Genomic DNA, 24,761 nt, shown 5'->3' with positions numbered 1-24,761 from the left:
CCCAGCGATTTGTAAAGAAGCCATCTGGGAATTTACATTAGATAAAGACTTTTCAATAACATTCAGAAGCAAATCCTCTTTATGCAATTTGGATCTAATATCTTCCATAATCTTACTCAGTTGCAAAATAGAATTAGACATAATCCTTTCCATTTTATTGACTACACGCCAAATATCCAACTAGGAAATATTGCAAAATTAAAACATAAGAACATAAAATTTGCCAAAGGTCCATCAAGCCCAGTATCCTGTTTCCAACAGTGGCCAATCCAGGTCACAAGTACCTGGCAGAAACCCAAGGGATAGTTAAATTCCATGCCCTTATCCCAGGGATAAGCAGTGGATTTCTGCAACTCCACCTTAATAATGGTTTATGGACTTTTCCTCCTGGAACTTGTCCAAATTTTTTTAAATACAGCTACACTAATAGCTTTCACAGCATCCTCTGGCAACGAATTGCAGAGCTTAAATATGCATAGAGTAAAATAATATTTTCTCTTCTTAGTTTTACAGTAAATTTATCACCCAGTAAGTTAATTGTTTTTCCCCTAGTTGTTTTACTCTTTGAAAGAGTAAACAACCGATTGACATTTATTCATTCTACTCCATTATTTTGTAAACCTCTATCATATCTCCCCTCAGCCATCTCTTCTAACCTCTTTAGCTTTTCATCATAGAAGAATTGTTCCATCCCCCTTAACATTTTGGGCACCCTTCACTGAACCTTTTATAATTCTGTCATGTCTTTATTGCGATGTGTTGACCAGAATTACACACAATACCCAAGATGAGGTCATGCCAAGGAACGACTCAGAAGTACTATGATATTCTCTGCTTAATTCTGCATTCCTTTCTTAATAATTCCTAGCATTCTGTTATCTTTCTTGGCTGCTGCAGCAATTGTATGTGTGTGTATTTGGGTACGAGAGTGTATGTGCATGAGAGAGCCTACATGCATGTGTGTGTGTAAGAGACAGTGTGTGTGAGGTACAGAGAATATGTTGTGAGCAAAGGTTTATGTATGAGAGAGGGAATATGTGAGAATGGACGTGTAAGTGTATGTGTGAGAGAGGATACTCTATCTGCCATCAGCCCTGAAGCTACACATATGTAAAGCCTGCCACCAGCCACAACCAGCCTGCCACCCGCTATCCCCCACATCCCCACCTCCATCTCTTCTAGCCACACACACCCTGTCACTCCTGGCTACACACATGTACACTCTGCCACCCCATAACCACACCCATACTCGCTTTCCCTTTAGCCACTTACTCATCCCCTGCCACTCTCATTCTAGTCAATACATACGCCATGCAACACAGCATGTAAATATTTTAAGATAAATTGAATTTTACCTTATGAAACTGAATCCACTTAAAGAGTCCCAAAAATGTTTTCTTGCATGGTGAAACCCAATAAACACCTATTTTTATTACCTGCTAAATTCATCTAATTGCCTCAAAAATAAACCCCTAAATTTGCAATTAATAAACCCCTAGGATCAGAAGCTCTAATTATACCATCATATTAGAAAAATAAGAAGGAACCATACCATATAGAATTTGAAAAGTGAATGTGAGTGAGAAACAGGAAATAGATGTACTTTAAGGGATCTGCTGGGTACTTGTGACCTGGATTGGCCACTATCAGAGACAGGATGCTGGGTTCGATAGACCTTTTCTGATCCAAAATGGCATTTGTTAAATTCTTCTATAATATTATAAAGTTGAATTTTACTCTTTTTGTTACAGTAAGCAATGTAGTCCCATACTTGTCCATCTAAAGCTACCTGTAACCATCCTTTCAGCTAAATTCAGGAGAACCTAGAACCTTTGAATAGATTTGGCTTGAAGACCAATGTAAAGGATATTGCAGTAATCTAATTTGTTTGATGGCTGAAGTAAGTTTTGCAACAAAGAAATCAAAAAGGAAAAGGTAAGGGCGAAAGAGCAGGGGAAGTAGGGGAAAGGAAGGGAAAGTGGGGTGAGGGGTAGGAAACGGGGGAAGGCTGCGCGGCTCTGTGCGGGCTCGGCGTGCACAAGGCGCACAATTGTGCACCCCCTTGCATGCGCCAACCCCTGATTTTATAACTTGCGTGCGTCTGCGCACACAAGTTATGAAATCTGGTGTACATGTGTGTGCACCAGGTAGCGTGTGCACCTTTTTAAAATCTACCCCTATATTTTTATTACATCTTCAAACATGCAGAACAGTAGACTTTTTTCCCTTCAGACCAGTGTACTCTCTCAACTTACTGTTCAGTACTGCTTCCCTCAGTACTCACAGTTCAGCTTCATCTCAGCTCAGTGTTTGGACAGTGTTACATTACAGGAGTTGCCTTCCTCCTGGAGACCTGGGCCTGGTCTGGTTATCCCCACCTGGATCCCAGTTCTTATTCTCCAGTTTCTGGTTACATCTTCTGAGCTCCACCTTCCCCGCAGGATACCACCGACAGAGCATACTCTCTTTAGTGGATTTAAGGTGGACCAGGCTTGACGCCTGGTCCTGCACAGGTAAACAGGGGAATAGTAGGGGCACTATCTCATACTCTGCTTCTGAAAATACTTGGGCACATTCTTGCAATCACCAGTTCATTAACACCTCCACCAGTTAATCCAGACCCTCCAGCATGTCAACCTGAGCCCCCCCCACCACCACATAATCCCAACATTCTACCTATAAACTGCAGACAAAATACAAGTGCAGTTTCATTTTCATGTCTTAATTAGCATGTGTAAATGCAAACAGACAAGTGTGGTAATGAATGTGCTTATACCACTTACAAAATACTAACTTATGCTCAAACATCTGAATCCTGAGCTGCAGTGCTCCTAATCTGCCCCCCCCTTTTTTTTTCTTTTACATTTGTGCACAGCACTACTAGTGCACACATTCTTCGGGCTCTTGTAAAATACTACTTACACGCATATGTGCTACTTACTGTACTTGCGTAACTTTCAATTTTATGCACCTAAATGTTTTGAAGATTCACCCAAAGAGGTTACAATATGCCAGTTAGCTTGGTCAGTTTTCAAGGGCTTTGATCTAACCGGCTAATTCCTTACTTAGGTGTGAAGATACAGAGAGGGAAGACATGAGAAGGCCATGAGCACAAACGGTCATAGTCTGTGTGATGTGGTCCAAACATCTGCTGGATTTCTCAAAACAACCGCAACACCAAGCAGTATCTTTATTTTTCCATTATATCTTTTTCTTCATGGACAACAATTCTGTACCCTTGAAGCACCATGGTTCCACATCTCTGCGGTACCAGTGGCATTCCAAATTTTAGCCAGCTAGATTTAGGTGAATTTAAAGTCATAAACTGTTTGGTTGAAAATGTGCTTAAGACTGCTATCTAAGTTTTATCTGATGATGTTAGACACTACCATCCTGTTTGAAAAATTACATCTTTATCCTATATTTTTAGGCTTATTAATTTTATCCCTGCCTGTATTGACATATAGGGTTTGTAAAGTGAATAGCTGGTGTAGTTGGGCAGACTAGCTAGGCTGTATGATCTTTTTCTGTCATCATGTTCTATGTTACTTTGTACAATGCTCAATATATGGTTTGATGTTATGTTTTGGTTAGTTTTCTTCTAGCCTGTAGCCTTTCTACATATATCGATCATCTAGCACCTATTGAACTTTTAGCTTGTATTGAGTACTAGACATTGTAAGTTTATGGTTATATGGTTCAAATTCTCATTTTTATCAACCTTATATAAATAGCAAAGTATAATGAAGGTATAATTTGATAATGACTTGGCAGTGGAACATAAGCAATCAAAAATTGTTGTCCTGAAAATGAAACTGAAATTTAGAATTCTTTTTAAACAATTTTGAAAGTATGGGTAATTTAAGCAATCTTTATGAAGTTTTTATTGATTTGGATGGTAACTTTCAGACTGGCGTGTGGGCCCTCTTTGGCAAATGTGTGTTGGCGCGTGCCCAGATATGCGGCCATTTTATTACTTAAGATGTCAATGAATACTGTAACATTGCTTTAGGTGTCAAAGTGACTTAAGACAGGATTTAGAATCTGTATATAGCATAATGTTCTCAACCCTCTTCTGAAGGCACACCTAACCAGTCAGGTTTTAAGGATATCCATAATGAATATGCATGAGATAGGTTTGCATGCATTAACTCAGCATATGCAAATATACATTATGCATATTCATTATAGCAATCCTGAAAACTCAAAATGCTAGGTGTGCTTCCAGGAGAGGATTGGGAAACACTGATATAACAGATACTTAATCTTGTTAGCGATTTTCACTACCTTGTTAGCATTGTAATATAATAACATTCATGTTCATGAATGTTACAGAAAAATTATGAATCAGAGGAGACTTTTATATTGTATTTTCAAAACTGAATATTAATATCTGATGATTTTAATGAAATATGATAGTTCCCCTAGAAACAATTAGGTACTTTTTTGAAAAGCTTTTAACAATTAGAATTCAGTGTGATATAAGCAGTTATCCCTAACAGTACTGCAAAATTGTGTGTGAGATCATCATTTACCATGCAATTTAACTAAAAGTATATGCATAACACCTTACTGGGCTTTTGTCGAAATAGGTCAACAAACAACTAGGTAGTCCCATAAAAAGGTGATACCTTTTTCATAGGATATCTGTGGTTAGCTTTTATTTATTTATTTAAAAATGTATATACTGCAAATCAAAATTACTAAGCAGTTTACAAAAAACATTCATAAAACATAAACAAGACATATTTAAAAAATAAAATACCTTGTCTCTAACTGTCTATATTCATAGTCATATTTAATCTGTAATCGGTACTGGCCTTCTGTTCTTACACGTTAATGTACATCATAAAATCTGCTCCCTACTAGGTTCATATTAAGCATGAGCCTGAGAAAATAGAAAGGTCTTTAAGAGTTTCCTGAATTTTAGCAGAGAAGACTCTTCCTTTAGACTTCGAGGGAAAAAGTTCCACAAACCAGGCCCTGGATATGAAAAAGTCTCTTGTGAGTTTCGTCAAGACGAACAATCGTAGGAGAAGGAACATTAAAAGCATTTGGCTAGAGGATCTTAACGTTTGTGATGGACAGTATAATTTCAGGGCCGATTTAAAACTCAGCGGAACAATATCATTCAAACCTTTAAAAACTAACATCAGTATCTTAAAATAAATCCTCCATTTAACAGGGAGCCAATGTAAACTCTTCAAAATAGGTAATTCCAGCACAATGAATTTCCCTTCATCACGTCACTGAAGAAACAATCTGCTTGTGATTTAACTACTCTGAACAATTTTGTGTCATCTGCAAATTTGATTATCTCACTCGTCGTATTTCTTTCCAGATCATTTATAAATATATTGAAAAGTAAGGGTCCCAATACAGATCCCTGAGGCACTCCACTGTCCACTCCCTTCCACTGAGAAAATTGCCCATTTAACCCTACTCTCTGTTTCCTGTCTTTTAGCCAGTTTGCAATCCACGAAAGGACATCGCCACCTATCCCATGACTTTTTACTTTTCCTAGAAGCCTCTCATGAGGAACTTTGTCAAATGCCTTCTGAAAATCCAAGTATACTATATCTACCGGTTCACCTTTATCCACATGTTTATTAACTCCTTCAAAAAAGTGAAGCAGATTTGTGAGGCAAGCTTGCCCTGGGTAAAGCCATGCTGACTTTGTTCCATTAAACCATGTCTTTCTATATGTTCTGTGATTTTGATGTTTAGAACACTTTCCACTATTTTTCCTGGCACTGAAGTCAGGCTAACCGGTCTGTAGTTTCCCGGATCGCCCCTGGAGCCCTTCTTAAATATTGGGGTTACATTTGCTATCCTCCAGTCTTCAGGTACAATGGATGATTTTAATGATAAGTTACAAATTTTTACTAATAGGTCTGAAATTTCATTTTTTAGTTCCTTCAGAACTCTGGGGTGTATACCATCCGGTCCGGGTGATTTACTACTCTTCAGTTTGTCAATCAGGCCTACCACATCTTCTAGGTTCATCGTGATTTGATTCAGTCCATCTGAATCATTACCCATGAAAACCTTCTCCATTACGGGTACCTCCCCAACATCCTCTTCAGTAAACACCGAAGCAAAGAAATAATTTAATCTTTCCGCGATGGCCTTATCTTCTCTAAGTGCCCCTTTAACCCCTCGATCATCTAATGGTCCAACTGACTCCCTCACAGGCTTTCTGCTTCGGATATATTTTAAAAAGTTTTTACTGAGAGTTTTTGCCTCTACAGCCAACTTCTTTTCAAATGCTCTCTTAGCCTGTCTTATGAATGTCTTACATTTAACTTGCCAATGTTTATGCTTTATCCTATTTTCTTCTGTTGGATCCTTCTTCCAATTTTTGAATGAAGATCTTTTGGCTAAAATAGCTTCTTTCACCTCCCCTTTTAACCATGCCGGTAATCGTTTTGCCTTTTTTCCACCTTTCTTAATGTGTGGAATACATCTGGACTGTGCTTCTAGAATGGTATTTTTTAACAATGACCACGCCTCTTGGACATTTTTTACTTTTGTAGCTGCTCCTTTCAGTTTTTTTCTAACAATTTTTCTCATTTTATCAAAGTTTCCCTTTTGAAAGTTTAGCACGAGAGCCTTGGATTTGCACACTGTTCCTTTTCCTGTCATTAAATCAAATTTGATCATATTATGATCACTATTGCCAAGCGGCCCCACCACCGTTACCTCTTTCACCAAGTCCTGTGCTCCACTGAGAATTAGATCTAAAATTGCTCCCTCTCTCATCGGTTCCTGAGCCAATTGCTCCATAAAGCTATCATTTATTCCATCCAGGAACGTTATCTCTCTAGCGTGACCCGACGATACATTGTCACTGTCTCCCTTGGCGTTGGGGAAAGACTGGGCCGGGCATCATGGGAAGTCAAGGAAGTACAGTCATTGGTCACCATCTTCACACGAGTCCAAAACGGGAAGGCATTGGCCGAGATGCCTACGCAGTGGCCCGGGCTGAGGAAGTGTCATCTTCCATTGAGGCTGAGGGCTCGAGGCGGTCCCCACCTATTCCGGTGCTGGGCACCGGACTCCCTCCGGGCTGCAAGGTCTTGGTCATGCCTCCTTCTCCTCAAGCTGTCCTGTCCTCGGCAGCATTCGAGGAGGAGTGGGAGCGCAGAATGCAGTGGGCCCCACCACCGTTACCTCTTTCACCAAGTCCTGTGCTCCACTGAGAATTAGATCTAAAATTGCTCCCTCTCTCATCGGTTCCTGAACCAATTGCTCCATAAAGCTATCATTTATTCCATCCAGGAACGTTATCTCTCTAGCGTGACCCGACGATACATTGTCACTGTCTCCCTTGGCGTTGGGGAAAGACTGGGCCGGGCATCATGGGAAGTCAAGGAAGTACAGTCATTGGTCACCATCTTCACACGAGTCCAAAATGGGAAGGCATTGGCCGAGATGCCTACGCAGTGGCCCGGGCTGAGGAAGTGTCATCTTCCATTGAGGCTGAGGGCTCGAGGCGGTCCCCACCTATTCCGGTGCTGGGCACCGGACTCCCTCCGGGCTGCAAGGTCTTGGTCATGCCTCCTTCTCCTCAAGCTGTCCTGTCCTCGGCAGCATTCGAGGAGGAGTGGGAGCGCAGAATGCAGTGGGCGATCGGCCAAACCCTACGAGATATCAAGCTGCTGGCCTCATTGGGGACGCCACTGCTGGCGGAGTCTGTGCCATCGATGCTGACACTGTTGCTGGAACACTTGGTTTTGCTCCTTAGTGCTCTGCTGATGCAGCCCTTGCTGCTCCTATTGGGACACATGGTTGCAACCGTCCATTTCACTACCGTCGCTCATCTTTACATGTGCAGGGTACAGTGGTCCCTGTGGTCCCACTGGCGTATGGCCACCCAGGACCTTTAGATGCACATCAGGGTTACTCCGCCATCCTGAGACTTCTTGTCGTGGTGGGAGACCCTATCCAACTTGGAGATAGGTGTACCGTTTCAGGTTTCAGTTTGTGCTTACCACGGATACTTCCCATCTGAGCTGGGGTACCCTTGTTGCAGGTCTCCACACCCAGGGTTGATGGTTGATCCAGGAAGAGCGGTGTCAGATAAACTTCCTGGAGCTCTGGGCGATCCAATACATACTTTGGGCGTTTTGAGTCACCTGGCCAACAAGGTGGTCCTCGTCCAGACCGATAATCAGGTGGCGATTTGGTATCTCAACTATGGATGCACAAGGTCGTTCCTCCTCTTTCAGGAGAAGGTCCAGATCTCATTGTGAGCTCTATCCCAGGGCATCCTGCTTTGTGCCATGTACTTACCGAGGCCAGAAAACGTGCTGGTGGACAATCTGAGTCATTCCTTCCACTTACACAAGTGGTCCCTGAAGCAGGAAGTTGTGGATTGGGTCTTCCATCTCTGGGGAACCCTGGATGTGGATCTCTTCTCTCTGCAACAGGAAGGTACATCAGTTCTGCTTCCTGTCCAGGGAGAACAGCAAGCCGGCATCAGATGCCTTTGTTTGCCATTGGGGCACGGGCCTCTTGTATGTCTACCCTCCACTTCCACTAGTGTCAAAAACTCTTCTGAAGCTCCAGCAAGACCGGGGAACTATGATCCTCATTGCACCTTATTGGCCGAGGCAGATCTGGTTCCCGCCCCTGCATGATCTCTCCTGGCAGGAGCCAATCAGTCTGGGATCCCCTCCAGACCTCATCATGCAGGATCGGGGCAGACTGTGCCATCTTAACTTCCAGGTCTTATCTCTCTCAGCTTGGATGTTGAAAGGGTAAGTTTACAGCCCTTCTTGGAAGGTGTGCTTCAGTTTCTGGTGGAGTCCAGGAAGCCTTCCACTAGGAAGTCTTATGTCCTGAAGTGGAGGAGATTCTCCATTTGGTGTGAGAGCCATGGCTTGAACCCATTCTTTTGCTCCACCTCCAAACTTCTTGATTATCTGCTGCACCTCTCGGAGGCTGGCCTGAAGAAAACTCCGTCAGAGTACATGTCAGTGCTATTGGGGCCTACCACCAGCCTATTGTAGGGCACTTTATGCAGGGTCTGTTTCAGTTGAAACCTCCCCTCAGACCCCGCTGTGGTCTCCTGGGACCTCAATGTGGTTTTGGCCCAACTTATGAAGGCTCCCTTTGAGCCTTTGTGTTCCTGTGACCTGAAGTACCTGACCTGGAAAGTCATTTTCTTGGTAGCGGTCACCTTGGCATGCAGAGGATTTGGTGTTGTATCCACCTTACACAAAATTCTTTCACAATTGGGTGGCTAGGGATTCACCCATGTGTGAGAACTACCATCCTGCTTGTCCTGGGAGAAAGCAGAGTTGCTTACCTGTAACTTGTGGTCTCCTAGGACAGAAGGATGTTAGTCCTCACACAACCTGCCCACCAGCCCACGGAGTTGGGTTTCTCATATGGTTATTATTTTAATTTTTCGTGAATTCTATATAACGATACTGAAGAAGGGACTTTGCGTGGACACGTGAATAATGGCATGCTGGGCATACTCAGTGTGCCTCGTCAAATTTCTAGAAACTTTGGCAGAAGTCTTCTGTGCCAGGCTCCATCTGATGATGCCACCCATGTGTAAGGGCTAACATCCTGCTGTCCTAGGAGAACATCTGTTACAGGTTAGCAACTTTGCTTTCAACATAAAGATGAATTTTCAAAATGTTACATGCATAAAAATTAGCATATATGCGTATAAGTAGTCTCTACTCACGTATTCCATGTTTTATAAAAGTCTAAAATACATGTGTATTTTCACTTTTGTTCTCACATATACACATGTAAAAAAGGGGAGGATTAGGGACATTTTGGGCGGGGCAAAAAATTATGCATGCAAGTTAATATTTTGAAAGATGCTTATACATGTACATTTGCCAACTTGTGTATTTTTGCACCTGCTATGTATCTGGATAAGTGATATTAAATATGGGGTAGATTTTCAAACAAGGCGCGTTGGCGTACTTTTGTTGGCGCTCCGGGCGCCAACAAAAGTACGCGGGATTTTAGTAGATACGCGCGGAGCTGCGCGTATCCGCTAAAATCCTGGATCGGCGCGCGCAAGGCTATCAATTACTTATAGCCGGCACGCGCCGAGCCACGCAGCCTACCCCCGTTCCCTCCAAGGCCGCTCCGAAATCGGAGCGGCCTCGGAGGGAATCCTCTAACGCCCTCCCCTCACCTTCCCCTCCCTTCCTCTACCTAACCCACCCCCCCGGCCCTGTCTAAACCCCCCCCTTACCTTTGTCGGGGGATTTACGCCTCCCGGAGGGAGACGTAAATCCCCGCGCGCCAGCGGGCCGCTAGCGCGCCGGGACGCGACCTGGGGGCGGGTACGGAGGGCGCGGCCACGCCCCCGGACCGCCCCGGGCCGTAACCACACCCCTGTACCCGCCCCCAAAACGCTGCCGACACGCCCCCTAAACGCTGCGACGACCGGGCCCGCCCCCGACACGCCCCCGACACGCCCCCCTCGGAGAACCCCGGGACTTACGCGAGTCCCGGGGTCTGCACGCGCCGGTGAGCCTATGTAAAATAGGCTCACCGGCGCGCAGGGCCCTGCTCGCCTAAATCCGCCCGGATTTGGGCGGATTTTGGCGAGCAGGGCTCTTAAAATCTGCCCCTATGTGTATTGTTTGGTATTGACTGAGTGAGAGGTCTGGGTGAAGGGGGGGAGTTCAGGCTGAAGAATCAGAAGGGTTTCAATGACCTGTGGAAGGACTGGGAAAAATTGTGGACTAATTGGTTAAAGTGGTTCACTCACATGCATATGTTTTAAAATACATCGATTTACAATCCCAACTTACACGGGTAAGTCCTACTTTATTGTACACGAAAAATATGTAACCTCTGGGTGGGACAGATCCTTTAAACTGTACTTAGGGAACATAGGAATAGAAATGAACCCTTTCTGTCCCCAGTTCTCTATGGATACACAACCTTTCTGAGTTCCAGGACTCCCTGTAGGGGGAGGCTTAACCAAAAGGACCTTTTGCATTAATCCCAGTACAAGCCCCTTTTCTTTCACTGCATACAGCACGGATAATAATCACAGTCTTTTATATCCAAAAAGCACATTGAGGAGCAGTGTGGTTTCCAACTTCTTTTACTAATAGTTGATTAGATGACTGAAGAATATTTACAACTTTAATTCCACGTTTAAATGAAGTCAATAAATAATGACAGCAGAAAGATTAATAAACTTGTGACCTCACTCTTCTAGCAAAGTCTCTTAATTCCTTGGAAGTATACTTCTTAATACTGGATCTCTTTCTCTTCCCAGTTACTCAAATTAGTTAGATTACTCTGATCGAAGATAGTTCAATCCTCCTTTCAATTCTCAATGTTATCACAGTTTTCTCCCCATTGTGGAGCTGATGCCATACGGTGAGCTGAGCCAAGCGCACTGTTAACCTACAGTCAGACGCGGGTAGAATAGGTGCTAATCAATCCCCTAATGCAGTAAGGGGATTAGTGCATATTCAATGCATGTCCAATGCGGAGTGAATCTAATAGCGCTCTTCACAAGCAAATGCATGTGAATGAGGCTATTAGGCATTCACTCCCGATGCAAAAAAAATAAAATGTGCGTCTCGGATGCATATTTAACTGTTATCTATTAACGCCTGCCAGCAGCAGGCTTTAATAGCTGTGTGCATCAAAAAAAGATGAAAAATAAAAGAAATAAAATTAAAAAAAAAAATTGACAGAGTTTATCGCCGTCGGTTTTCCTTATCAGCTGATGAACCCTGCGTTGGTTTTCATTATCATTCGCCGCTGAAAACCAATGCTGAGTTTATCGGCGTCGGTTTTCCTGCCTATCTGCTGGCAAGGTAAACCAACGCCAATAAACCCGGCGTTGGTTTTCGTTACATTCGTCGCTGAAATCCAATGCCGAGTTTATCAGCATCGGTTTTCCTGGCTATACGCCGGTAAGGTAAACCAACGCCGATAAACTCATCGTTGGTTTTTAGTGGCGAACGGTAATCATGAAAACCAACACTGGGTTTATCGGCGTCAGTTTTCCTGGCTGTCCACCGCTAAGGTAAACCGACGCCGATAAACTCGGTGTCGGTTTCCCTTACTGTCGTATGCCGGTCACGAAAACCGACGCCAAGTTTATCGGCATTGGTTTCCGTGGCTGTCCACCAGTAAGGAAAACCAACTCGGCGTCGGTTTTCGTGACCGGCGTATGGCAGTCACGAAACCGATTGGATTCATGTTAGCAATTCGCTAGGGTCACGCAAGAAACTCTAGCGCTTCCTTACTAATGCAATCCCCTCATTTAAATATTGCATGGCGCCCTCCCTTAGGGGGCGCCGTGTGCGCGTTAAGAGAGCGGGCGCTGACTGTTCAGCGCCCACTTTCTACGCAAATTTATTTCATCAGCCCCTGTGGAATGAATAGAATAAAGTTCCAATAATTTATCAGAATGTAAGTCCCAATTGTCATACCTTTCCTGAAGTTTTTTTTATTTCTTTAAATTTCTTTATGAAGTAGCAGATGTGCACTCCCCTCTCAAGTGTAACACACCTGAGTCAGCAGAAAACACAGTCCTTGAATATGCTCAGCTCCTTCCCTCTAGCCAGGGACAGGACTCCACTTCATAGATGAAAAAAATGTCCATTCCTCAGGCTCTTCCTAGGTGAAAGATGCCTCTTCTCCATAGAAATCTATTCTCAGGTACCAAGGGCACTCAGTTCTCGGTGTAAAAACAATAGTCTTTGACTCCAAAAGAAGGGAAAATAAACCAGAAATGGGAAGAGTCGAAAAACTTCTGTGCCTGAAGATGAGGAGATAGTTTCTGATAGAAAAATCAACTGAAGCTTGAAACCTTGATGCATTGGGTCATAGTCAGGTCTAAACCCTGGAGGAGTTATAGCAAATGGAAGTCTCCCAAAATTGGATTAAAAGAGTAAAAAGGAATTACAAGTAAGACAGGTTGAATAGCAGACCCAGCCAAAAGGGAAAATATACAGTACTTACTGGATAATTTAGAAAAAAAGAAAGAACAGAAGATAGAGAACTCCTGCCTTTAGGAAATCCAAAATAAAATCCATAAGGATTAATGGTGCTTAAGGATGATAAACATCTAGAGCATACCATCTGCAGGACCCACATGGGATAAATAGTTATTTATTTATTATTATTATTTTTTAATATATATTTGTATCTTATAATATGCGCATATGTGATACACACATATTGCAAAATACTATATAGCAAAACTACACGCGACCACTTACACCTGTATATGCCGCTGCATTCAGTTGTTTGAACATTATCCTCCTTAATTGTAAGCTCCAAAGAGCTTACAATTTAAATAGGTAGATGAGACAATGGGGGAATGGTAGATAAACTGTCTTGCCCATAATCACAAGGAGTGTTTGTGTGAGAAGTAGGATTTACATTCTGGTTTCCCTGGTTTTTGGCCCATTGCTTGACGCCCTAAGCCATTTCTCCCAGGAGTAGTGGCAATATGCAGACAACCTAAGATCTAGATGGCTGTACTGTTTAAATCCTGCATAATTGTACTGTTTCTTCACTGACTCAATAAGCATAGCTCACAAAAGCAAATCATTGATATATTGAGTTTATCCATGTAAAAGGTATCATTTATAACTTGTTTGTTGACCCATATTTCTACATATTTATGTGGACTAACATGATAACTGCAATTCTTTAGAGGGCTCTTTGTGCATAGAAACAAGTTATCTGGCTAAATGCCAACTTTTGAATATTTCCCCCACTTATCTTAAACTTTAGCAGGATAACTTAGGGGCATTCCAGGGATGTTTCTGAGAGGAGTTAGATTAGCCTGCTAGGTTTTCCAACTAACTCTGATATTCAGTGATAGCCGGATAACATATTCAGCTAACTCTGTCTGTGCCATAGAGCTGTCCTAAAGATAGCCAGATAAACTTATACGATTAAGATGGTTATCTATATTCAATAGTGCAGCTACAACACTGAATATCCGTCCAAAGTCAGCTGGATAAGTTTATCCAGCTAAGGGCCTGATTCATCAAGGTATTTCCCCATAGATACAGAATGGAAGAAAAGCCTTAGTGAATCAGGCAGTACATTTGTAATCTAACCAGTTACTGAATGTGGACCTCCTTATTATTAATTTTTTGGCAGCAATTTGTAACAAAGTGCTATAGACCAAATAAAATAAAAACTTGGAAGAACCAGCAACCTTCATATAATGGATTATACATTGTATGGACCACATTATATCTCACTGCTTGAGCTAGCCATTATGACATCAGGGATAATTGTGATGTCAGATCTTTTGAAAACTAAAAGCAAAATTCAATTGATGAAACATTTCAAAAGTTGACTCGGACAATTTAAAAATATCCGAGAGCCGTAAATAAAAACTGTTGGACCGGGATAGGCATTTCACTATTATTTGTTTAGAAATTTTATTTAGTGGATTTAGTGTTCATGGATAGTACTCTATTGATAACACTTTATTGATAGGAAATGAAGTCCTTCATTTATTCACAGAACAATGTACAGCACGGGCAGCATTACTCTGCAGATGCTCTTCAACCTTATTCTGGAGTGGTCATCCCTGGGAGTAAAAAGGTAATTTGTTTTCTGAACCGATTCAGTTCATAGCTTCTCTATTGAGAATGCAAATAAGGTTACCGATTAGTGGGATTGTAATGGTTGCACCATATTTTAATAGTTTAAAATATGAAAGTTTAACATGGAGAACTTAGAAGCATTTATTTTGCAAATTATAATGTCATAACTATAAGCACAGAGAGGTTCCAGCATAGTCGCAAAGTCCGCATGTAGCTGGCCAATTAAGGAAGGATTTGCCCAGCGAACTTATGCACATAATTGACTGGGTATACACAGAATTGTCCATTTAAAAAATTAATCTCTTTTAAGAAGGGTGTAACCTATATAGTAATTTCCATATATACTTTTGAAAATACAAAAGTATGCACATACGTCGTATTCCTGCCCCACTCCATCCTCCAGAATGCTTGCACAACACCGGGTTATGAGCATATTTTAATGTATGCTGCCCCCTCCCTCCCCAGTTGATTTTCAAAGCACCACTACCTGCATAACACTGAGTTTTATGTGTGTAAGTCACTTTACAAATCGAACCCAAAGAGGACAATTTTCAAAGGTAAAACTATTTTTATTCATAGAAATGGCCTTTTACAAAATTGCCCACTCACTATTCAAACAAACTTTGTTACAGCCTATTCGCAAGTAAGTTTAGCTGCACTGAGTGGAAGCATTCCCCGGAGCAGACTTGGGGTTTTGCGCTTAGTTATGCATGTTCAAAAAGATGTGTATAAATTTTCACAGAATATTTCCATGCACGTGTAATTGTGCATGGGTAAGTGAGCTTAGATAATTTTTTCACATAGATAAGCAGCATGAATTAGCCATGCTGTATGGGAGCTCTCAAAGTCTATTACAAACTTTTAGCGAGGTACTCCCTCCGGGCTATATCCTGGCAGGATCACCTCATGTTTCTCAGTCTTATTTTTCCCGCACAACAAAGTGCGCGGAGCTCTCTCCTCTCTTCAACTTAGAAATAAATAATACAAAAAGAGTGAAAAGAATAGAACTTATTGTTATTTAGATTTGTCTTTACTTAAAAAAAAAAAAAAATTTCTTCAGTGAGATCCTCTTCAGCGTCTCGACACATCCCTCCCCCCTTTCAGTCATAATCTCCTCAGTTGACTCCCCCAATAGCAGGGTTAGCACCGAGTGGAGATGGGGGGAGGACCATGATGGACCGAGGACCCATGGCTTTGCCTCGGGACAGGCTACCTGTCACCACAGGGATCAGCTTCAGGAGCGCGGGACGTCATCTAGCATTTGATGACACCCCCTCCCTCCCAACTGACTTACTGTGTTTCATGTCTCCTCAGTTGCCCCCGGTCTACCCGGGCTAGCACCGAGTGGAGAGGGGAGGGGCATCCTTGCAGCCGTCATCTTGGCTTACCGGCTGTTTAAAAAAAAAAAATGGTGCCGAGGCCTCGACCCAGACCGGTGTGCCAACGGTTATAATTAACTGATAGAGCACGCCGGCAGAGGACCGTCACATCATGAGATGTGTGCCGAGGAGTCGGCGCATCAATACCCTGCTCCAAGAAGGACGACCTGCGCCGAGCAACCGGCACATCTACGCGTGCACCGAGGAGACGGTGCATCAATGCATGCGCCGCATCGACGCGTGCGCTGAGGACCGGGCGCATCGACGCGGGTGCAGAGGACCCGGCACATCGACGTGGGCACCGAGAAACCGGCACATCTACGAGTGCGCCAATGCACTCATACAGCGGCCAGCCACCAGTGACTCTGGGTATACGTTATCACGCACCCCCATTCTACAGAGCGCCGAGGCGTCTGCGCGCCTATCGGAGTGCCGACACGTCAACATGCCCACCACACCAGGGTCTAGGTGTGACCTTCGGCCGCCCCAGAGGTCCGGGCGCCATTGCCATGGCCATAGCTTGCAGGGGCCGGAAGCGCAGGACACTGGGAGCACACATGCATGCGACCGCTGTGCCAACCATGCAACCATCGGTACAATGGCCCATCCACCCAGCCACTGTAGAGCAGACCCATCCGCGCAGCCGCCGATCAACAGGCCCATCCACACAGCCAATGATCAGCGGGCTCATCTACGTCAGCATCCCAGAGCTTGAGCATACTTACACGTCTGCAGGCATGCTGCACTGAGAGCGCAGTCCAACCCTCCCGCGCCTCTACAAATCCGCCTACCCTTGATGTAGATGTGGGATTGTTGCAGTCTCAAACTTCTGAAACTACATGTGCAAGGCTCAGGTAAAAAAAAACCAAAACCAAAAACAACATAAATACCTTTCGACAGTCATTTGCCGGGGCACAAAGACCCCACAAATCCTTTCCAACTATGGAGAAAAATCAGTCCATCCAGGGACACTACCTCCAAATGGATTGGCCCTCAAAAATAAATAAATAAATAAATATATATATATATATATTTTTTACATTTATGGTCTTCTAAACCACCAATCTCAATAACTGCCCATCATAGCATGAAGGGACAGATTACCAACTCCCTTCGGGGCTACTACATAGACTGAATTTTCATCAGACGACATGTCTCTTTCAATTCCTGTCTCATATGCTCCACAGCCTCGAATACGGACTCTATGTATCTGCATGCATTGCGACCATATCTTAAGCAAGCCTTTGCAGACAGTTCCTTACCTCCTCAATACTATAACCTTGAGGAAGGATTGAGACCTTGACTTGGATCAACAAATATCTCACATGGTAACGATCTCGTACCATAAGAGATGATGTACAAGACACACGTGAAAACTTACCACGTCATCTGTAAAACTTGTTAAGAAATCGCTGATTCCATAAAAAAAAAAACAAAACCTCACACAGCAGGACACAGCGGTGCTTCCTTAACATCGCCTTAAAGTTCATCGGCCCTCCATTCCTTTAAGCCTTACATTTCCTATCGCTCCTGATTTAACCAACTGTCAAGATGGCAGGTTTATCACCAATAAGCACCAGACCAGCGTACTAGCAACTGAAGCAGTCGCGGCAACCACCTATCGTCACCCGATAACTCCGTTACCTCGAATCAATGGAATCTTCTCTATAAGAAGGCAGGGCTGAGCACGCAATTCTGAACCAGCGTGCCCTCAGCAACCACCTCTAAAGGAGAAGTTCAAGAAACTTCTCTCAACTTCATTCTCCCTTCTCTTCAACCAGGAGATTGGTGCTACCTTCGTTTTCAGGCGATCTACCAATATTTCCAGTACAGGTTCTTCCAGTCGGCCGGGCTTCGACCCGAAGATTTTTTAACCAGATGCATGGCAGTGTCGAGGGCACCTCCTCATCGTCAACAGGTGCAAAGCTTTCCCTGTCTTAACGATTGGACCCTAGTGGCATCCAATCCAACACGACTAACATACGATTTCTTGCCTTGGACAATTTGGACTCCTGTTCAACTCTGGTGAGTTAAAGTGGAGCACACGCAGACTGGTAGTTCATAAAAACACAGTAGTGCTCTTCACACTGTCTAAAACTCTACTTTGCAGTGCAACAGGGCGGCAGCCGCTTACCTGGTACAATGCACATGCTTACTTATGCGCTGCCTACAGTGGGGCTTCAGAAATCAATGAACTCGATATCTACATCCATTGTCTACACCCATTTCCTTGACCAACAACATAGCAAGGAACCTGAAATTATGACTGCTCCCACTCGTACTATTGACAGGTTCCTCTCTGAGCCCTTCAACATCAAATAAGACTCACCACAGTTGTATCCCCCAGACAAGGGAGAGCTCATCTGGGCGCACCACACACACAGGTCTACGTTCAAGCACGCACTACATATCTACCTTCAAGATCCCAAATCATTTAAAAAAAAAAAAAAGGGGGATTACCTGCAATGGAAAACACTTGTGGTGCACAAAGACAACCAGGTAACCATGTACCATCTAATCACATGGAAAATATCCACTTCATGAATCTCTACAAAGAAGTTTTTCAGTTGCCGGAGTGGGCTCACCACAGATCTACTTGTTGCAGGCTACTTATCTACCAGTAATCCCCAATTCCAGTGTGGACAAGCTCACAGGAATTCTTCGACCACACACATGGGAACTCTATCCGCGCTTAGCTCATGTACCTTTTTCACAGGGGGGAACTTCCCCTTACACTCGATCTGTTGCAATAAGAAGCAACAAGAAACTAAAGAACTTTGTTCGGATATCTGAACCTAAGCACAATCGATCCAGATGCCTTTCTCATTGATCGGTCTCTCGACCGACTCTAAACATTCCCTACTAGACCATTCATCTCTTGTTTTCTCCAGAGATACATAACAAACTCAGGGATCTCATTTCAACTGTAGCCTACGGGTCTACACGATATTGTGGTACAGATGTTGTCATAGCCGTAGCAGAATGTTCCTTCATGCACTGCTGGACAGGAACACTCGCTTTTCCCAGCAGAATTCATAGCAGTCTGCTAACCAGCTGAACAGAATTTGTTTGCCCACTGGAACTTACCACTTGTGTTATCTATGGAGTGCAGTGATCGCGACAACCAGGCTACCGTTAACTACTGCACCTCTCACTTCGCAACCAATTCCCCTGAGCGACAGTCCAAGGGCAGAGCATAACTGCTGCATTCCATCCTTTCCTCCATACACCTCATGGCATGGACATTGAAGGGCTCACTATTCAACACTTGAGCATTTTCTCCTACTCTTCAAACATATTGTTCTCTTCCAAAAACCAGCGTCAATTGCCACAGAAGTGTTCTCACTACACTTCCAGGGTCTGCATCACTGGGTATCGACCCATTAGCTTACCTGCCTCAAGGAATTCTCTTGTATTTCCATCTACTTTATAGCAAACCCCTTGCTACGTCATCACTACCAGTTCATATAAGCGCTATCGCAGCTTATCACATACCTCTAGATGGAGAACCTATTTCAACTCGTATCTGGGTTCCAGGTTTGTTAACAGCGTACTACACATCCGTCCACCTGTACACAAACCACTGGTCCCGTGGGATGTTGCTATAGTTCTCAAACAGCTAAGGCTTTCGCACTTTGGATTTTTTGGACACTTGTCACCTTCGTACCTTTCCTGAAAGGTGATTTTCCAATTCCTTTGACTTCTGCAAGCAGAGCTAATGAATTACAAGTCTTACTTCACTACCCTCCTTATCTTCCACTTCACCATGACAAGGTGACCTGGTGCACTCACCCTAAACTTCTACCAAGGGTGATCTCCAGTTTCCACATTAATCACACTATCACCCACAATTCCATCCAAAACCTCATCCTAATGCTGATGAGAACACATTACATACCTGGAAGGGCAAACGCGCCCTAACGTACTATAGAAAGACACACGCATTCGCCTAGCCGACCTTCTCATCTGCTTCTGTCACTTCATCCAAATGCACAGGAGCGTCCTCTGACAAAAAGAAATTTATCCACGTGGCTATCCAATTATATCCTGTGTTGTTGTGAGCACAGGTTGATGACTCTACCTACTACAACTCTGGCGCATCCAGTGCTGGCAATGGCAGCCTCGGTCGCCTCTTTACATCAAGTGCCTGTCATAGCCATCTGTAAAGCGCCAACATGATCGTCACTTCACACATTCACATCCCACTATTATTTAAATAAACAAACGGCGATTAATGCCCTAGTGGGGCGGACTATCCTATAGAAGTGCACGGGTTCCATATCATTACAGCCTTCATGGGAACTGTCCACTATGTATTTACTGTATTGAGCAAAAAAAAAAAGAAAGTAAAAACGTAACTATCTTACCGGCTCAATACGTCAGCTGGGGTCCCATACAGCATGATTAATTCATGCTGCTTATCTACGTGAAAAGAGCAAGTTTGCTTACCGTAAACGGTGTTTTCTGTAGATAGCAGATGAATTAGCCATGCTGACCTGCCTGCCTCCCCAGACAGTTCTAGCATACCTAACTAACGCTTTGATACTGACTGAGATACCTGAGGTGATCCTGCCAGGATATAGCAGGGAGGGAGTACCTGGCTAAAAGTTTGTAATAGACATTGAGAGCTCTGCCACCTAGTGGCATGGAGGACATACCGGTACAGCATGGCTAATTCATCTGCTATCTACGGAAAACACCATTTACGGTAAGCAAACTTGCTCTTCATGCGTGTAAATCCACTTTGAATTTTAGTGTAATTTACATATGGTTTTGCTGCTTAATTTATGTGGGCTTTTGTAAAATTATCTATTTTCTGGGGTAATTTTCAAAGCTATGTGCATAAAATACTGGTTTGCCGTGGAACTGTGTGCATAAAAGTATGTGTGTAGTTTTATGTGCACAAAATTGGGAGGAGAGTAGAATTGGGTATTATGTGCATACTTCTGATTTTAAAAAATATGAGAGTAACTTTAAAACTAGCACACGAGCTCCCAAATATATGTGTAAATGGGCTCATAGCAATATACGCTGACATCTTATATCCTGTGCGCAATTACGTGCACATGTTATTTATTTATTTATTTATTTAAAATATTTCTATACCGGCCTTCATGAATGGGATTCATATCAGGCCGGTTTACATGGAACAAGGGAAAAACCAATGTAACATAAGTAAGAAAGATCGAAACTATCAAAGTTACAATAAAACAGGGGTGTTGAACTTGGGAGCTAGAGTAGCTAGGAATAAGTGAAGTAGGAGTAAGAGCGATATAAATTAACTAGGTAATTATCATATAATATGGAATGAAATTAGTAGACATTCAGTTCCTTGATCTGGGTATGACGAGTTAATTTGAGTTAGGGGAAGGCTTGGAGGAAAAGCCACATCTTAAGTTTCCTTCGGAAGGTGTGGAGGCAAGGTTCCAGTCTTAGATCAGTCGGTAGTTTATTCCAGAGGACTGGTCCTGCTGTAGAGAAGGAACGTTCTTTGGTGGTTGTTAGCCGGGTGGATTTGGTAAGTGGGACTTGCAGCATTCCTTTATATGCCTCTCTGATGGGCCTGTCTGAGGCATGGAGTTTGAGTGGGGTCTGTAGGTCTAGGGTGAGTTGTTTGTGAATGGTTTTGTGAATTATGGTGAGTGCTTTATGTTGAATTCTGTATTTTATTGGCAGCCAGTGTAGGTTACGGAGGATGGGGGTAATGTGGGCGCTTCGGTTAGTGTTAGTTAAGATTCTGGCTGCTACGTTTTGGAGCATTTGTAGAGGTTTTGTTGCTGAGATGGGGAGCCCCAGGAGCAATGCATTGCAGTAGTCCGTCTTTGAAAATAGTGGAGATTGAAGGACAGTTCTGAAGTCCTGGAAGTGGAGGAGTGGTTTAATTCTTTTCAACACTTGAAGCTTGTAGAAGCATTCTTTGGTGATATTATTGATTGATTTTTTTAGGTTCAGATGATTGTCTAGTATGACTCCTAAATCTCTTGTTTGAGAAATCTGTGTGTCCGGGGAAGTAAAATCGGTGTTGGTCAAGTGTTCAGGGGAGATGAGCAGGATTTCTGTCTTGGATGCGTTGAGCACCAAGTTCAGGCTGGAGAGGAGACTTTTTATGGATTTCAAACAGTTTTCCCAGTAGTCGAGTGTTTTTGTCAGGGTTTCTTTTATGGGGATCAATATCTGAACGTCATCTGCATAGAGGTAGTATGTTAATTGTAGGTTAGTGAGTAGTTGGCAGAGGGGTAGTAAGTAGATATTGAAAAGGGTTGGAGATAATGATGAGCCTTGTGGAACGCCTAGCGTTGATTTATAACTTGGTGATTCTTTGTTGTTGACTCTCACCTTGTCATATGTTATAAAATAGGCCTTGCGTGTGTCTGTGTGCTCCTAATTTTAAGCATGGATGTGAACAGCTGGGAATAGTTGGCATTTACATGCACAAGTGAGTAAATTTTAAAACATACGTGTGTGAAGGAAATAACCAGTTTAACCAATTCGTCCACCAGTTTGCCCAGTCTATATCTTAGTCATTAAGACCCCTCTGGTTCTTTAATCTGCACTCCCCCCACCCCCCAGTTTACTCAGACCCTCAAGCACGTCATATGTGGGTAAAAATAGTTTTATTCAGACTTATACCTGATCAATAGTAGAAGTACATTTGCACAGAAATGAATTGGACATGCGCCACATTTGTTGTGCTACATATGCGCATATTTCTTTGCCCCTTGTCCGAACACTCATGCTGTGCTCCCATTCTACACCTTTTTTATTCAATGTGAGAAATTCGTGCATCAATACTTGCGTTCAGATGTGGCAGGTTTATAAAATTGGTCAGAAATGACACATGCTAAATGCATGCGCATTTTGGTGCATGCATCTCTCTTAAAATTCACCTGTATGCATGTAAGTTAATATATACAAGTTATGCCCTGCAACGAGCTGATATAACTTTGTATGGGTGAGTTTGTGTATGTCATATTCAAAGCACAATTAGGGGCATAAGTTCACTTTGAAAATTGGCATAATGTATGCATTTTTGAAAGGCATAAGTAATGCTGGTTGCTATAAAGTTATTCTCATAGGAGTTGATTTTCAAAGTGCTGTATCTGCATAGAAGCCTATTTGGTGCATATACATTGCAATTTGGAAATCACAATGTGTTCTGTAGGCAAAAGTATATGAGAGGCATTTCGGGGATTGGTCTTGGAGCTGAGAAGGGATTTGTACATATATTTTCAATTTTGAAAGTATGCACATAAATTTACATACAGGTATATCCGTGCATATATCGGGCTCACCCTCAAATTTTCAAACCAGATTTACATGCATAAGTTTACTTTAAAAATCTGAACTAAAATTGGGGGTAGGAAGTACCCTCAGACTTTAGACTCAAGAAGGCTGTTGTAAAATTACCCTCCATTTATTTTCCACTATATTAAGGAGATAATTACCCTCCATTTATTTTCCACTATATTAAGGAAATAATTTTCAAAAAATTATCTAGGGATTGCGTGTGCAAAATCAGCTTATATGTGTATAAGTAGCATGTACATATATATATGCTATTTTGTAAACCTCAAGACTATGATTGCAGTGTCATACATAAATGTTAACCGGACTAAAGGGGAGGTTTAGGGGCATTCTGGATGGGGTTCATAAGTACATGTACAAGTTGCTATTTTGTAAGCAGTATATGCGCACATAAAGATACATTTTCAAACACGCGCGTGGGCGTCCATGAGCGTGCAGTTCCCGGAGCACATGGACTCGCCAATTTTATAACATGTGCGCGCCAATGCGTGCATTTTATCCAGTATCCGCACGCACATGCATGCCCAATTTTATATCGGGGTGTGCATGTGCGTGTGGAGTGGCAACTTGCGCATGCGAGTGGGGAAATTTTATAAGAAGTGCGCAGTGACGCGATAGGCCCTTTCCCCAGTTTCCTCCCAGTCCGCTCCAATAAAGGAGCGGATTGGGAGGGAACTTCCTAAACCCTCTAGCTAACCTGCCTTCCTTTTCCACAGCCGCCCTGACCACTAAAACCCATCTATCTTTTTTTTAATACTCACCTGCTCTCCGGAGCAGTAGCAGGTTGTGCGGGCCAGCTGGCTGCCTGTACGCGCTTCAGTGAGGTAGTGCCTAATGGCGCTGTCATAGCCTGCTCATGCCCCGCCCCTGCCCTGCTACACCCCTGCCCCCAGCCAGCCTCCTTTTTGTTAGCCGATTCTTCTGCGCATACCGGCAGATACGCGTCTGGCGATGGGCCTTTGAAAATTCCCGCAGCGCGCACGCGGCCGATATTGAATTTGTGGTAATCTTTTACATCTTCTAATTGACCTGTACAATTGTAATTGCATTTGTCTTTTTTCTGCAATTTTTGGTGGGCGGTTTGGATGAACTGGTGGGGGTTCAAGGTGAAGTGCTGGAAGGTTTAGGTGAACTGTTGAAGGTATCAACAAACTGGTGATTCCATGTACACAAACAAGTATTTTCAGAAGCAGAGTACTCTATAAAATACCTACCTCCCTATTTAATCTGCACATATTATAATTGTTACACATGTTAAATATATGCACATCATTTTTTAAAATGGGAAAAAAATATGTGAGTTTCTGCTTTACAAATATACATATGTACTGAAACATACTTTGGCCCTTGAGGAGGAATACAATTGATCACACTTCTGTTTCTCCAAAACAGAGCACATTTAGCATACTGTTTTTCAAGAATTCTTACATATATATTCACACCACAAATATGCCTTCTCAAACAAAACAGTTATGTATTACAGAAGCTCTTCAAG

General features: G+C 43.0%; 1 protein-coding gene across 3 annotated transcripts in view; it reads left to right on the top strand.

The window, feature by feature from the left end:
- PACRG (parkin coregulated) overlaps positions 1 to 24,761 on the top strand; it is a 1,556,366-nt gene that overhangs the window by 48,410 nt on the left and 1,483,195 nt on the right. For 2 of the 3 annotated variants that reach the window (XM_029594133.1, XM_029594131.1), the window contains exon 2: positions 14,500 to 14,580. The exons of the other annotated variant lie outside the window; for it this stretch is intronic. In XM_029594133.1, the coding sequence (XP_029449993.1) occupies positions 14,500 to 14,580 (81 nt within the window). The remainder of the gene's footprint in view (positions 1 to 14,499; positions 14,581 to 24,761) is intronic. 3 annotated transcript variants of the gene reach the window in all.

This window comes from Rhinatrema bivittatum, chromosome 3 (assembly GCF_901001135.1).
Source record: "Rhinatrema bivittatum chromosome 3, aRhiBiv1.1, whole genome shotgun sequence".
Lineage (NCBI taxonomy): Eukaryota > Metazoa > Chordata > Amphibia > Gymnophiona > Rhinatrematidae > Rhinatrema > Rhinatrema bivittatum.
Note: the sequence above shows the minus strand (reverse complement) of the source record. Positions and strands in the feature narration are given on the sequence as shown.